This window comes from Maylandia zebra, linkage group LG8, assembly GCF_041146795.1.
Source record: "Maylandia zebra isolate NMK-2024a linkage group LG8, Mzebra_GT3a, whole genome shotgun sequence".
Classification (NCBI taxonomy): Eukaryota; Metazoa; Chordata; class Actinopteri; order Cichliformes; family Cichlidae; genus Maylandia; species Maylandia zebra.
This window is the reverse complement of record NC_135174.1, coordinates 17,886,232-17,902,335: the sequence shown is the minus strand read 5'-3', so window position 1 is coordinate 17,902,335 and position 16,104 is coordinate 17,886,232. Positions and strand designations below refer to the sequence as shown.

General features: G+C 39.2%; 1 protein-coding gene across 1 annotated transcript; it reads right to left on the bottom strand.

The window, feature by feature from the left end:
* Positions 1–19: 19 nt before the first annotated feature.
* Positions 20–12,231, bottom strand: LOC101470965 (serine/threonine-protein kinase tousled-like 2). Its single transcript, XM_004567480.5, has 21 exons — positions 11,698–12,231; positions 10,532–10,626; positions 7,932–8,003; positions 7,189–7,258; positions 6,950–6,987; positions 6,663–6,755; positions 5,739–5,846; positions 5,176–5,268; positions 4,728–4,838; positions 4,321–4,457; positions 4,063–4,215; positions 3,659–3,725; positions 3,444–3,541; positions 3,272–3,353; positions 2,956–3,047; positions 2,752–2,841; positions 2,014–2,183; positions 1,744–1,882; positions 1,433–1,544; positions 1,232–1,339; positions 20–1,053 (listed from the first exon to the last, which is right to left on the bottom strand). Exons 2-21 carry the CDS (start codon positions 10,622–10,624, stop codon positions 874–876), a joined length of 2,106 nt encoding a protein of 701 aa, XP_004567537.2. The 5' UTR covers positions 10,625–10,626; positions 11,698–12,231; the 3' UTR covers positions 20–873.
* Positions 12,232–16,104: the final 3,873 nt, after the last annotated feature.

Genomic DNA, 16,104 nt, shown 5'->3' with positions numbered 1-16,104 from the left:
CACCACACAGTTAACCAAATATTCTTTTGTTTTTTTAATGGTTTCATCAATTCAGTTTAATCTTACCTCGCATCACAACAATCACTCAGTCACCACCCACACACCATTCAAGTTTAACAGCGTTAGAGGTGGGGGTGAATCTCATGGAAAAATATGGACTTAACAATTAAAATAAGCTGAATTCCAGTTATCAAGTAAAATATTTCAAATTGGTCAAACAAGTCAGTCTTCTAGAGTCAGCCCTCTTCTATGTCAAGTCATTTATGACCTTTTAAAGAAGCCACGTCATGACGACAGGCCTCGAACTTTGGTCATCAGTCACTCCTCATCACTCGGAGCCCTTCCTAAAAAAAAAGTTCCAGGTTCAATTCTATCAGAACACATTTAAAACGGACAACTATTAATCTGAAAATACTTTGATAGACGATGTATTTCAAGCAGTATGGGGTGACATTTAATTTATGCTTCCTCTTCAAAGCCTTTTAGGAGTATAGGCAAGAGATTTTCCACACATAGCATACCTCTGAGCCTGTCACAGTTATGCAATTTTTCAGGTGCTTCATATATTCGTCATGTAAAAAAGCCTCTTGAAATGAGCCAAAGTTTTGTTAGTGCATGCATATGGGCAATTCTTTGGGTTCTACTGAGCCCGCAGCCAGAGGCTGGCACATTTACACCACTTGAATAACAGTGGTGGGCACATATTCTACTACAACGCCACACCATAGATTATTTTGGTTCCATTCACTCTTTTAAGATGCCTCCTTCCCATCATGCGCTCTGCTTTCTTGCCATGAAGAGAGCAAAGGAGGAGCTCCATCAAGGGTGTAACGTCTCCATGTGGCTTTGGGGTTTTGTTCTAGTTTCTTTCAGCTAGCTCGAATTGGAGGCACTGCTGCTGTAGCAGCTGGAGGTGGAAGGAATGGGAGGTGCTGGAGGTGTGCTGCTGCCCAGGGCTTTTCGGATGTGGGGCATGAGGAAGGGGTCACTGGCCAACTGCAGCACATCCACCCTGTCCTCTTTGTGGTAAGCCAAGCAACGTCGAATGAAGGCCTGTAAAGGGAAACCGTGACAAAAAGTGACTCATTATAGCTGAACACACTTTTTTTTTTATTTTAAATTCTCAGGCTAACTGCTGTTCTGTTAATGCAACATATGTAATGCACTGTGCAGATAGTTATGCCAACTGGTCAACAAGTTTGTTGCAGTTTCAAAGAAATGAATACCAGACCTTTGCTTCTGTGGTGACTGCAGGTTTGGGGGGAAACTGCACCTCGGTGGCTTTTAGTATCGTGTTTTCTTGCAGGATATCCTGCTGCGACTGGTTATGACCAAACGGCTTGAAAAAGATCAAGTTACAGACTTGTTAAGTTCATTTATTCAAAAACAAAACAGAAACCTGACAACTACTGTAATATAGATTAGTGGTTACCTTGCGTCCATACAAGCTCTGGTAGAAGATGACCCCTACTGACCAAACGTCCACTTTGTTGGATATTTTAGGGGGCTCCTTGCCCACTACAAAGCACTCAGGTGGTAGATACCTGTAAGCAAGACAAACAAAAATAACAAATCAGAGAAAAAAGTTTTTTTCTGATCTTTCTTTATTCTCAAACTGCTTGCTGAATACAGAATTAAAATTGAGTTAGCAGCATTACTGTGAAACCGTTGCACATCTGCTAAACCTGCGTAGTCATCCTGGTTGCTTGGTGACTAAATACAGTGCAAAGTGTCTATGTGTACCAGTAGGTCCCTGCTCCCTGTGAGGTCAGCTCCATGCCATCTGCAGAGTTGTAGCTGTCATCGTCCATGATCTTGGAGAGACCAAAATCTGTGATCTTTATCTCTCCGCAAGCTGTGCCGTTGACCAACAGGATGTTCCCTGGTGACAGAACACGTAAAATGAGGGTTCACAAGCATCACGAGTCCTACACTGTAAACATAGCCAGAGATCTTTTATGTTTAGAATAGAAAACACATTTGTGTGTTGCCCATAAAACTCAGTGAGATTACCAGGCTTGAGGTCGTAGTGTATGATGGGTGGCCGAATCTGATTGAGGTACTTGAGGGCATTGACGAGCTGCATGACGATGGAGCGGCCCTCCTTCTCCGTCATCGATTTGTTCTGCTTCAAGTAGAAATCCAGGTCATTGCCTTCACAGTACTCGAGTACTGTGCAGAACCTGCACCAGATTAGATAACACATGGGTTAACTGTGAAGGCGTCAATGATCACCTACACGTTCAAACATATTCTAAGATGCCTGATGTGATAAAAAGTGATAATATCAGCAACACTTTCCAAGTTTACAAAAGACATGAACAAAAAAAAGATCATGTGCATCTGCCAAATTATTATTACTGGAAATCTATAGATTCATTTTATGGTATTCAAATATTCAAAGCTTCTGCTTTCCATTTCTTTTCATCAAACAAAGCAGTTTTAACATTTTCTAGTATTTACTATGAAAAAAGAAGAAAAAAAAAAAAAAGTATCATTGTTAATAAGTAATTCTTAAATATTGTCACCTAAGGCTCTCATCACCTCCATAGCCACTGCCACAGACTACAAACTACACAGAACAAACTTCCAACTGAAACCCAAGCTCTTAAACATCCATAATAACTACAGATGAGAAAATAAAAATTGAAGTTTTTGCCCTGAACACTACCGAATAACAAACACTTATAAATAATCATCGCATTCGCATTAGTGCCACATCGTGAGCTTTATGTGAAATGAAGCACTTACGAGTCTGTGTTGAGCGAGAAATAGTCGTAAAGTTTCACTATTCTAGGATGATCGAGTTCTTTGTGGATTCTGTATTCTCTACAGGCGTGTCTGCAACGAAAAAAAATTAATGAGTCCGAATTAATCACTTGAGTATAAATAAAAGAAATATTTCCGATCACACAGTAACACGTAGAGAGCACATTTACAGAGCGGCAGACTCACTTGTGGTAGTTTTCCTTCTTCTCTTCCCTCCAGTTCTTGTTGAGTTGATGGATTTTAATGGCCACGTACCTCTGCTCTGTGAAATCAAAAGCCTGTAAAAAAAAAAAGAAAAAAAAAAAAAAGGTACATTTCACATCAATACAAAGCAGCTTGAATAGCCTGAATTTCCCATTGAATTCTCTACAGTAGCTGTTTACTGCATACAGAAGTGTTGCAAGACTTATCTTCCTGTACGTCACTCAAAGTTTAGAAAACAAAGAAGGAACAAAAAAGGTATTCATGAGGAATGGAAACCAAGTAAATAGCACTGGCTTACCTTAAAAACTTCACTAAAGCCACCTCTTCCAAGGAGCTGTAACAGCAGATATCGGTCATTCAGTGTGGGGTGGTCTTTAAATCTACAAAGGAACACGTTGTTAAAGTATTTGTTGCTTTAAAAAGACACCACAGAGCTTGAGTAGGGCATGTTAAACTGGGATGATACATACTGCGAGTTGTCCTCATTATGGATTCTCTTAAGCTCTCGAATGTGCAGATTTCTCACACGCTCCAACTGGTCCAGCTCTGCATGGATCTCTGCTTCTTCCTGCATACAAGTGCAGAGATTTATCACCTACCTCATCGTTTGAACGGGTGACTCCAAAAGAAAGAAAGAAAAAAAAGTGGGAAAAACAACAACAAAAGCGAAAAGAAACATTGGCACCTTTTTAAGATGACCGATTCGAAGTTTGAAGATCTCCTCTTGCTCGCGATACTCTGCCAGTGACAACCTGTGAGAGATCAGAGAGCCAGAAATGCATTATTACATAAACAAGATATTAAAAACAGAAAGCAAAGAAAACGTGAGATTTTACTGAAGAAAATATGTTAAATGTCTAAATAATTGTGATCTACAGAGTTAAATATACAGCATTTGACCTCTTACTAAATTTTTTTTCACCCAATGCTGGTTCAGGTTAACGGCTTACTGACAGCCATCAATACCACTCACCACAAAACTGCATGACTGGCCCCCCACAGACCAGTAAACCTCATTATATTCAGGCTACAAGCTTATTAATCCACCATTTATTACACAATAAAGTGATCTGCTCCTTGTAACCGTACGTATCACTCTCTTGGCCGTTGCTTCTGCTTTTTCGTTTGTTGTGCTCCAGGTTGGGTGGAAACGTTTGGGCCATGGAGGGAGGTTTCCTCTTCCCCAGCAGCTTCCTCTGCCTCTCAATGTCCTCCCGCTGAGAGTTGATTCGCTCTTGCTGCCTACAACATGCAGGGACAATCTGGCGTAAGCATTTCTGTATGCTGAATAGAAAAAATAAATAAATAACAATTTAAATGTACGCTTGTGCCCATTTGTGTTCTGACTTGATGAGATTCTGGAAGGCATATCCATCTGTCCACTGCTCAGTGAAGGAAGCTCCGTGGCGTACGGTGGTGAAGTGACCCAGGCGTAGACGGTCCTGCATGCTCTTGTCCCTGCATGCCATCTTCTCCTGTCTTGACTTCAAACACAAATAAAGAAATAAATGAGTAAAACATTGTAGGCACAAAAAAACAAAACAAAGCAAAAAAAAAAAACCTAGATATGAAGTATCAAATATTATTATCAAATAATACTATTCAGTTCCACCTTAAATCACCATAAAGCCTTTTACAAGTTACATTCAGGCAATGCTTACATGCATAAACTGACTTCTTTGGTTTTCACATTGTACTACAGAGGTGTCCCAAATCAGGTAAACATACTTGTGCAAATTCATATTCACACCGACCCTCTCAATTAGCAGCTTCTTGCTCATGGTCACACACTTGTTTAGTCTCTCCTTGTAGCGCTCCAGCATCTTCTGCTGCTCGTCCACCTGCCGCCTCAAGTCACAGTTTGCCTGCCAAAACACGCATCATCACTCTGACAACCAATTCTCATTACAGCAAGGATTCAAGGCCGCTTATTAAACTGACACGATGGGGAAAAACTGCCAGAATTTCAGTTTGTAGCTTAAATGAAAGTGGTGTAAATGTCAGCAAACTAGTGGCGTTTAAAAGTTAACGAGCGTGATGAGCTGTAAGCGGACTGGTGAAGGTTAATTACTGAGAGATTTGTCATTGTTAGCCAAATAAACAAAGCAACAGATTTGGACAATAATGACTCGTCTCACAGTTGTATTTTCAATGGTCCAAGCTATCTGTTAAGAGAAACATTTGAGTAACTGCTGATTTTACCCTCAACAGGTCATCTATCCTCCCTTCCTTCTTCTCCAGGTCAGAGTTCTTGCTCTTCTCCAGTGCTGTCAGTTTCAGGATCGTCAGGTCCGACTGAGGAAGGAGATCAAAAGGTAGCGAGCCCACAGTAAGCATCTCGTTCAAAAGGTGGACAAACCTCTTGGGTCACTAACAAAGAAGTCCATCATTTTAAATTTACATCAAAATCAGCCACTGGTATCGCAAATATTAGAAGTGACTTTTAAGTGCTGACCTTTAAATCAGGCCAATTAGTGTAATTTACAAGAACAGCTGGATGTGTTGCAACTATTATGTCAGAAAACCAGCAGTGTGAGACCTTTAATGCCCTTTTAATTCTAGCATCCACATCCCAACTGTACTGTACTTTTTTAATGGCATAACAAGGTGTGCAGTGTTGCAACCTTACAAGTTTTGTCAGACTCTACAGAACACTTAAACCAGGGACGTGCTTCAACATGACTGAGATTATAATGAAGAAAAAAAAAAAGAGAAAAGAAGAAAAGTCAAGGTGTCAAGCAGTGATTTGGGTCAGTCTCAGTTACCTGGATGGCTTTATGGGAATAGGAGTGTGTGGGGGCTGTTTTAACAGAGCTGCAAGATGAAGAGTCTGTGTGGGCTGATCCTGTGGACGAAGGACTGTTGTGCTGAAGCTGTATTTCAGTGAAAGAAAGAAAAAGTAGAGGAACATGGGGGACAAAATATCAGACCCAGATTCACAGACAGCATCAGTTTATAGAGAAGCTCAAAGGCATTAAAAGGAAAACATAATGTGGAGAGAATTTTATTTACAAAAAAAAAAAAAAAAGAATGAGAAAGAAATGTTTTGACAGTCCATAGTAGTTTTATTACAACTTTCCTTGGAGACATAATGGGACTAAATGCTGGTGAAGGTCTGGATATGCTCCGGATCCAGAAAAGCTCTACTCTGGCAGATAGTGGTGAGCATTGGCCTGCTGAAACAGCTGCAGATAGCGGTCTGCCGAGTTGAGGATAACGCTGCTAATCCACATTGAAAGGAGCCAATTGAGGTGGTTCAGGCATCTGACTAGGATGCCACAGAAAGTCAATTATTGCTCCTTTCATTTAGAACCCCAACGCCATAAATTACTGCTTACAGGGCTGTTGGTTGCTGGGGGGAAAGTTATGGCATGTAACCAAGTTATCAATTATATAATGCAGCCATCAGAGAAGCTTACACATTTAGTGCGAGCAAATGTTTCGTGTAATGTACACATTGATCTTCCGGACTGTTCCCTGCTTTAAATCCCAGCCAGTTAAGCCCAAAACTGAAGGCATGACACCAGCACTAGAAAAGTTAGCTCCCATTTCACTAAAACCACTGACTTAAGTGATGCAGACAAACCAAAGATGTGCCAGTTAGTCCTCCCAGAAAAGAAGAAAACTCACAACCATCGGTTGACTTTGACACTGGCTAAAGGTGCAACAGAGACGAATGCTGTGCTCACCATAGGATTAGACAGTGAATGTTGAGGAGACGAGCGCACCAGCATAGGGATGCTTCGAGCAGGACTTGTGCCAGAGCCGCTGCTACCAGCAAACTGACCACAGGACAAAGAGAAGAAACAAAGAGGACAGAGTGGTTATTTAGCAAAGGATCAATGAAGGGCAGTACTGATATAACCAGGACAAGAGTATGAAAGAGGAAAGCTTCAGAACTGAAAACAATGAGCATCAATGAAACCATGCATTCAACAAATCTAAAGCATCTTATGTCCTTTCAGTTTGTACTCACATCGCAGTAATCGCTCATTTTTTGCACTCTTCCCTTTCCTGTAAACAAAAACAGCCTTTTATAGTAAAGGAAACGTAAATGTGACTCTTACAACTTTGTATTTTAAGACTCCAGTTTTTTTAAACAATTATTTAACACCAAACTTAAAGTGGTGCAACACTTTAAAGTTGAGCAGCTGATCATTTCCCAATACAGAGAGGCATTTCTGCTTTAAACACATAAGATGTATGTGGACTTGCCTTGGCTGTTGTTGTCATAGGTGTCTCCTTTCCTCTTCCTGCTTCTGTCATTGGGCTTCTTCTCTGGTGTCTGACAAACACAAAAAAGCAGCTTAGAATTGATCAATTAACCACATTAACAGCAAAGAAACTGTATAAATGTAAGTCTTAGAGCTTTAAGTTCGAGTCTCTTAGTTAAAATAAACTTTTGAAAAAATATAATAACATTAACAGCAGTTTTTTTTATTCGAGTTTAGTATTTAGTAAACTTTGTAGTGCTTCCAGTCATATTATAGTCATACCAGGTTTTTAAATTTGCCTATGAGGTGGTATGCTGGCTTATTGCTGTGCCTCATTGCGTCACAGCAAGAGGGTTCAGGATTAAGTCTGGATAATGATTCTTTCTCTGAGGGCTTTACATGTTTTCCCATGTTTGTGTGAGTTTCTTTAAGCCAGCTAGGTTCCCCATTTATCCATAAGCATGAACTAAAATTTACAAAAGCATTTTTTCCTCTCTCTCTGGGTTAATTATTGGTTTTCTTTCAATTTCTTTTAAACACATTAAATATTAAATTCTGTTACTATTTAATTAAAGTGTAAAAAAACAAAACAAAAAAAACCCAGGTTGATAAATTATTCACAAAACTCCACCATACCAAAGTGTTTCCATACACTACTGCATGTACTACACAAAATACATAACTAATTCGAAACAACTAATACTGAAAACCTGCGAGCTGCACACACAAAAATCAAAAACCAACCTCCAGTTCCTTGTCACTGAGTGATCCTGCACTGCACAAAGACTGGTTGGATGATTCGCTGTTGGCCGAACTCTACAGCAAAGAAGAGAGACAAAGACCCGATTGGTTAATCATTAACTACTCTTATGGACAGAACTGAAAATGTGTGATACGGGATATTTAAATGATCTGCATGCATGAGATAAAGCAAAAGACGTCTGTGGCCTGTTTAGAGTCTGTCAGCATTACTCTCCAATTCATTTCATTGCAGATTTCTACAGTGCAGTATTATTTTTTAAAAACAAAAAAACAAAAACAATAAATAAAACACCAACCACTATGGCAGAATTCACAACTGTCACACTATGACCCTTGTGAGTGCGCATTACACACATCACCTTGCTAATCTTCACTTGACTTCCAGTTGGCTGAATTGGTTAGGGTCATTAAAGGCCAGACTCTGCACAGCCTGATGGGACTAAGAAGAAACAGCAGGCTTTCTGGGGCAGGAGGCTAATGCTTTTTAAGGCCTGCTAGCTTAACGCTTTTCAAGGTCACAACTATAGCAGACAACTCCTCTCATTCCTTTATATTAACATCTACAGTTTGACTGCAACGTCCTAAATAGCACTCAAAGACATACAGTGGATATCTATAATGTCAAAAAATATATATATCCATCCATTCATTTCCAAACTTTAATGTGACCTATAACATGTGTCATTTAATTGAAGACAAAAAAAAAAGCAAAAAACAAAAGTACAATAACCAGCATTAGTGTCCACACATTTAAACTAATGCTTTCTTAAAGCACCTTTTGATTAGATCACAGCAATCAATCTTCTTGGGTACACAGCTGCCATTAATTAAGGGCAGGGATAGCTCAGTAGGTAGAGTGGTGGCCCCATGATCGGAAGGTCGGGGGTTCGACTCCACTGAACGGCTACCCTGAGGTACCCCTGAGCAAGGTACCGACCCTACACACTGCTCCCCGGGGGCTGCACTGGTGGCTGCCCACTGCTTCACTGGGTGAATGGGTTAAATGCAGAGGAACTATTTCCCTATGGGGACTAACACGCACACTTTACTTTAAAAGAAACCCTGATTAACCCCAAATAAAGTTCAGCTGCCCTAGTAGGATTTTCCCAACATTTACTCCGTTGCAAACTAGAGCAAAAGCCAAGCATCAAAGAGATGTTATCATTGAAAGGCATCAGTCAAGAGAAAGGTTTATAATAAATAAATAAATAAGTGTCCACAGCATTGGATGTAGCATGGAACACAGTGAAGCCAGTCATTAAAAAAAATAAAAAGGCAGAAATATGGGACAACAGTGATGAAAAGACAAGATGAAAACTGGTCAGGGAGGCTACCAAGTGACCTACAGCAACACTGAAGGAGCTGCAGGAAATTCTGGCGGTGAGGACTATGGGGTAGGGTTGCAAGACGGAAGCCATTTCTGACAAAGAAAAATGTCCAAGACCAGCTACAATTTGCTAAATCATCAAGTTTAAAATTAAGAAGGGTGGAAAATTTACATTGATCTGAGGAGACTGGCCACACATGCATACAGAAAGCCCCAAACAAAAAAAAACAAAAAAAAAAAAGGGGGAAAGAAAACAACAAAACAAACCTAAAAATCAACAACACAAATAAATAAGTGGCATAATGCAATATCCATGTTGAAGCATGGTGGCAGCAGTATCATGCTTTTAAAACCTTAAGACATCTGCCAGAAAGCTGTAGATGAAGACGAATTTCACCTTTCAACACGAGAATCACCTGAAGCATATATCTAAATCAATATTTAGACGAATATTGAATCTTTGGATCAAAACAGTACTTCAACAAAGTGTAGGGTGTACTATCTAATATTTGTTTTTCAGTTGAGTTAAGTAAGGTAAAGGTGGGAAAAGTGGGGAAAATGACTTATGGTATCACTGTTAACATCACAAAAACCTGCAATTTTAACAGGGATGTGTAAACTTTTTATATCCACTGTATACCACTGGTATCATACCCACAGCCTTACATCATTTATCCTCCTATACCACAGCAAGCAGTCCTGACAATAAATTTAAGAGTGAAATATAGGTAAGAGCATTTAAAATATAAATAAATAAAAATGGCTGCTTTCTTAGGAGCTGCCATTTTCTCAGATGTGCACCCTCACTTATTAATACCCAGTTCAACAGCAGGGTACAGCAAAGCACAGCCAATACTGTGAACTTCAGCTGCTGTGCCATTTAAGTGTCACTATCCTCCACTGAAACAAAGAGCTGCCGGCCAGCTCCTGTGTCAGCCAAAACAGAGCTTGTCTTGTTGTACCTTTAGCTCATGAAAACAGATCACAGCACTGAAGAAACCTCCTGAACAGAGGGCACACTGTAAACAGAGAGGACTTCTAAGCATACCTCAACTGAAAGACTAACACAAGAGTTCTAACCAATTGCACTCACAGTGGGGTTGTGGGATGAATTCCAGGAATTAATTCAGCAAGAATTGCAAAATTTAGCAAAAACAACATGCATCAAGTCCAGCATCCACAGAAATGACCTGTACCTGCAACTGTTGTCATTTTAAGCAACAAAACAACCATTACAATGTTAAAATGTTCCAACCTTGGCCACACCGACTCCAGTGAACCGAGCCTCAAGCAGCTCCTGCCTTCGTGGATCCAGGCTGATAGCCTGGCTATGAAGTCCTTCCATCATGCCTAGAAAGTAAGACATAAACAGTAAATGGACTGGTACTTGTATAGCAATTTTCTAGTTAATTTGGGCACTCTCTTATTACAAGTCTCATTCACACAAGTTGTTTTTACCTAGGCACTTTTAATCTAACGTCCCAGATTTCACATTGGAGGAACCAGGAATTGAACTACTGACCTCCTGATTGGTGGATGACCTGCTTTACCTCCTGAGCCACAAATATTTAACTTATGTGGAAGACCTGGTTTGAGTTAGAATGACATACACTGAATTGTGTGGCACTTTCTGATTTAGGGAAGTGACCCAACAAGCTTGAGGTCTGACTGGGAAAATGTAACACCTTTTGTCACATTTGCATGGTAACCTAGGCAATTATTTGATCAGTAAACGTCACAGCCTGCTGCTCAAAGGAACGCTTTCCTCAAAACACAAACACCAGGGAAAATTTGCTTAAAGTGACACTCTGAAATTAATTTCAAGAAATAGGTTTAAAAAAAATAAAAATAATAATAATAATAATAATAATAATAATAATAATAATAATAGAAAAAGGAAATTAAATCTGAGAGCACATATGAGACGTGTCATAGCTCAAAAACCACCAAAGAATATAATAATAAAATAATGATATTCATTTCTGAGCAGGCAGCCCAGCAAGCCCGTTCACTTGTGTATCAAAACAATCCTAGAAAGCACAAGTTCCCTAAACAGAAATACTATCTAGCTCAATCTCAACATCAAAAGCAATCCCATGGGCTCATAGCTCCCCAATTCGAGCAGCCTTTCAGCAAAACCATCTTGATAATAGTGGGTGAAAAAAACCGTTTCGATACTGTTGACCGATCGAGTGGACGAGGAATGCCAAACTTGGCTAAAGCTAAAGGTGCTAATCAAAATCCTGGTAACAACAACACAAAAGCGATGCGCTCCCATCAACTGTCAGCTTATCCTATGCCAATCGGCAGAACGACTCAAACTTTGCCTATAAAATGTAGGATTTGAACCTATTACACAGCCCAAACTAGCTAGGGTCAAGTGATGAATCGAGCTAACGCCAGCTACAGTAGAAGTCTTACCTGGAGAACCTTTTGCAGTTTTCACAGCACTCACAACCCCAGAAAGGATGTTATCCGTCCAACCGGCGACAGCAAACTCCTTAACACCCCCGAGCTCCCCGCATCTCAAATAAAGTTGTCTGTATTAAGTTATCCATTTACAATTATTTCGAAATCAGGGAAGACATTTGTTAGCTTAGCTAATGCTAGCTATAAAGACCAGTGTGGCTGGCTCCTGTCGGTGTCATCCGGACAGGAGGCCGTGATCCTCGGGGTTTCCTCGTCCGTGTTGGTGCCCCTGCACGGGCAAACCGGGAGCTGTCAGTGCTCTGAAGTCTCCTGACAAGTGCTGTCACATTTCTGCTTCACTCGTTCTTCTTTTTATCGTTACAGAGCGATGCTTGCACCGGGAGGAGTCATCTCGTTACAGTCCATTATTTTAATGCTTAAGAAAAGATCATAACCTCCCGCAGCAAGGCCGCAGTGAGCTCCCAGGAGACCTTTTACAGTGATGCTTCCAGTGCGCCGGTTTACCACATAATGTACGCTCCCCCAAAACGGACTCAGTACTGTACTCAAGGTTAGATTACAACCGGGTGAAATCGATAACTTCCCACGCCACAAGGGGCCCTAAAAAGCTTCCCTGAGAGCTGCTTTTTAAATCTGGATTTCAACCACTACAGTTAAACTATGTCCTGCATGTACAACATGTTTTTGTTAGCTTATAGGATAATTTAATGCATTTAGTCGTTTGCCTGAACTGTGCATGGATTCCTAGAATAAACAGATGCATTAAATCACCACAAATTAAATTACACCAAAGACATCTGTTGCTGTTTTTTAAACTTGATGAATGAAGTTAGTAAATGTTTAACACTGTATTTGTGTGAGCTTAAGTCCTTGTCATCACTGCTATGCAAGCTACTTCACTGAACATATTATGTATTCAGATATTTTATGCTCTGGTAATTTTTTTTTTTTTTTACTTTTCACATAAAACAGCGGTGTTAAAAGGAGTTTTCTCGTGAAGCTTTACCATCAGTTGAAAAAATGAAGTACACCCGATTGCTTGTAGGTTATAACTTGTAGAATTTAGCAGAAGTAAATGCAATGTTGCTTCAATTCCTTCAGGTTTCTGGACTTCACCCACCACAGCATTTAGTCAGATTGAGGTCTGGACTTTGACTGGTTCATTGCAACACCATCATCTTTTCTTTTTCTGTCATTCTGTTGCAGATTTGCAGCAGTGCAATTGATCATTGTCAAATTTCAACAAGGTTTTAACTGTCTGACAGATGGCCTCACATTTGACTCTAGAATACATTGGTTTACGGAAGAGTTAATGGTTGACTCAATGATTCCAAAGTGTCCAGACCCTTCTACTGCAAAACAATCCCAAATCATCACCCTTCCATCACTGTGCTCCCACATGGTATGAACTTTCTGCGCTGATATGTTGTGTTTGGTTTTCACCAAATGTAGTGCTGTACATCATGATCAAATATTTCCATTATGGTCTTGTTGCTCCAAAGGACATTGTTCCAGAAGTCTGGTGGTTTGTTCAGATGCAGCTTTGCAAACCTAAGCTGTACTGGCATGATCTTTTTAGACAGAAGACACTTTTTTCTAACAGCACTTCCAAAAGAGCAATACTTTATTAGTCTTTTTCTAATTGTGCTTTATGAACTTTTTTTCCCCCTTTCATGAACTTTAACATTTAACATGCTGTCCAAGGCCTGTAGAGTCCGAGGTGTATCTCTTGGGTTTTTGGTAATGTCACTGAGCATGGCATGGTCTAACCTTTGGTGGGATATCCACTCCTGGGAAAATTGTGGCATTGTGTTAACATACCTTCAAACTGCACAAACACTAATGTGAACACTGAGGGGCTTTTGATTTTTTATTAGCGTTACTCTATTTTAAGTTGTAGTTTAAACCAAACCTGTGGTTTGATTTAAACCAGTGTTTCCTTAAATTGCGGAGCACAGATCTTCTGCTGGGCAGACAGAATGACTACTGGGGCCATCTGAGAAAACTTTGGAAAGCAACTGATCAAAATGAAGCATTAACCTCCAGAGGTGAAAAACAAAGCCAGAAATGTTAAAAAATGAAAATGCAACTGTGCTTTCATTGATGCACCTTGCTAACCATGCTCGATAACCTTAGCTGATAGCTTAGCATTTAACCCCCCAAACCTGGTTACGGGCCAAAATGCTAAAGTTGAGGCTTTGAAATGCATAGTCCAAAGACAACAGGTGACATGATGGTGTATACATCCATCTTTTATCTACAGTCTGTGCTGTGGGATGTACTCTAACGGAGGCTTAAATTTAATAAGGCCAGCTTGACGTCATATCTCTACATGTGAATTAGTTTCATTCTATTAATCTTTTTTTTAACCACCTCACAGGTTGTTTTCTCTTTCTTCCACTTGGTGGAGCTAAATAGCTTTACTGGCTTTGTCAGAGCCAGTGAGCTGGGACGTGTTTTTTACCTATTTTCTTTCTCTGTGTCTCCATATTGTGTTCCGTTGAGCTGATGAACTGTACTGTGCACACAAACGAGCAAATTAAACCTGCAGTTTAAGTCCAGGAGATGCGAGTAGTCCGCTGCATTCAAAAAATCCTGCACAGCCAAGAGAGAGTTGAGGATGACTTAATTACACTAATAATTATGATAAAAGGTTTATCATAATTATTATCATAAAAAAAGAAAATATTATCCTTTTAAGCTGATGCATGCACAGACTGAGTGTACAGCAAAATGGGCTCATGGACAATATTTTAATAAAGACTAATTAAAGGGTTACACGGTCGACTGTAAATCAAATGTATTTTGCAGAAAAGCAGATCTCTGATTGTCTGTTTTATGTGTTTTTCATTCATCACATTTTTAACATTCAAAACATAAACTCAGCAGGAGTTAGTCAGTGTTCTCAAAGGGTGGTTTCAGACAGTTTTTTTTCTACTTTTGAATCAATATTACAATATTAATGAGAATGGATATCGTTAATACAATAATCACGAGTGCTGTGAGCACACAAGCCCCACTGACCTATAGTTGACTTAGTAGACTAGACTTAGTATAGTAGACTTTTTCTTTTCTTTAAACACCATGCTTTAACTTTAATGTCTCAAATTATGTGGTTATAACATCCAGTGTATTATAAAGAATAACTAAAAAATCATGTTTCATATCTTCAAAGAAAATGATATTAACACACTAGAAATTTTCAATTTACTCCAAACCACATGATGGCAGTTTATCTTTGTGGTTTTCCACTGGGTGTCACAAACAGGAAATTCTGTGCCCTCTACTGGCTTATAGGAACTGAGTTCACCCATATTACTTTTTAAAATATAATTTTTATCATTTTGCCACAGTGATATGCAGTCATGTGGATCCTTTTGGTTTTATTTTAATAAGCAAAACATTTCCTTTGCTGCCAAGAGTTTTCTATTCAATGTTAATGTTGATGTTATGTTTGAATGCCTGACTACCTTTACACTGGGAAGTATATAGCACTTCTCAAATATTAAATATATTCTTATTGCCTCTGCCAAAAAGGTTATGTTGTTGGTAGCGCTTGGGTGCATCTTTTTTCTGTAAACATGATTGCTAGAAAAGTTTTGAATGCATTCTGATCAAGCTTTGTAGGGGTGTAAAATTTGTCAATGTAATGATTTATTGGTGGAAAATTGACAAATCCGTTTTATAAATTAGAAACTATGATTCTTACAAGTGTGGTGTTTATGGTCAACATATAGAGAGTACCATATCTGAAGACTTAAACCTCTTTTTGACTTCTGACATTACCTTAAAGCTCGACAGAGTGATCTTAAGGTCAAAGTGGTAATAATGCTATGTAGAGCTATTTACAACGATGTTTCTTACTACCATTGTCTGTATTTACAACATATAGGTATATAAGAAATGACATATGATGATATATTGGGATTTCTGATCTTATTTGACTTCTTCAAGGTCAAATAAGATGAAACTTTCATAAAATAACTAGCTTCAAAAGTTGATTCAGTTCATCTAGATGTAGCGTTTTCAGTGGGTGAAACGTTTCGTTACTCATCCAAATGACTATCCTTGTATTGGCAACATTTAAGATAAAATACTGGTATATGGGGTTTCTAAATATCACCTTAACATCTGCATCCAACTATCCTGTCACATATGACCTCACTTTCACATTTCACATTTTCATATTGACCCCAAAATGTGTTATAAACTGCAAACATCTTAAAGTACGATTAAAAAGAACAAAGATAACAAAATTAATATGCACAAAACACAAAACTATCCCCTTAAAAGTGCCTCGGTGAAGGTTTGCACTCTCTTTGTGCTTCTCGTTAAATTTTGTGCTCTTGATTTCAACTTTTACGATTTCAGTGGGCTCTCAACGGATGGACAAAAAGC

Excerpts from the sequence above, each read along its gene's own strand:
- LOC101470965 (XM_004567480.5), bottom strand. The coding sequence starts at position 10,624 with ATGATGGAAGGACTTCATAGCCAGGCTATCAGCCTGGATCCACGAAGG. Across the intron at positions 5,847-6,662 it reads ATTCACTGTCTAATCCTATG|CTTCAGCACAACAGTCCTTC; the intron begins GTGAGCACAGCA and ends ACTGAAATACAG. Across the intron at positions 1,340-1,432 it reads AGAGCTTGTATGGACGCAAG|CCGTTTGGTCATAACCAGTC; the intron begins GTAACCACTAAT and ends ATCTTTTTCAAG.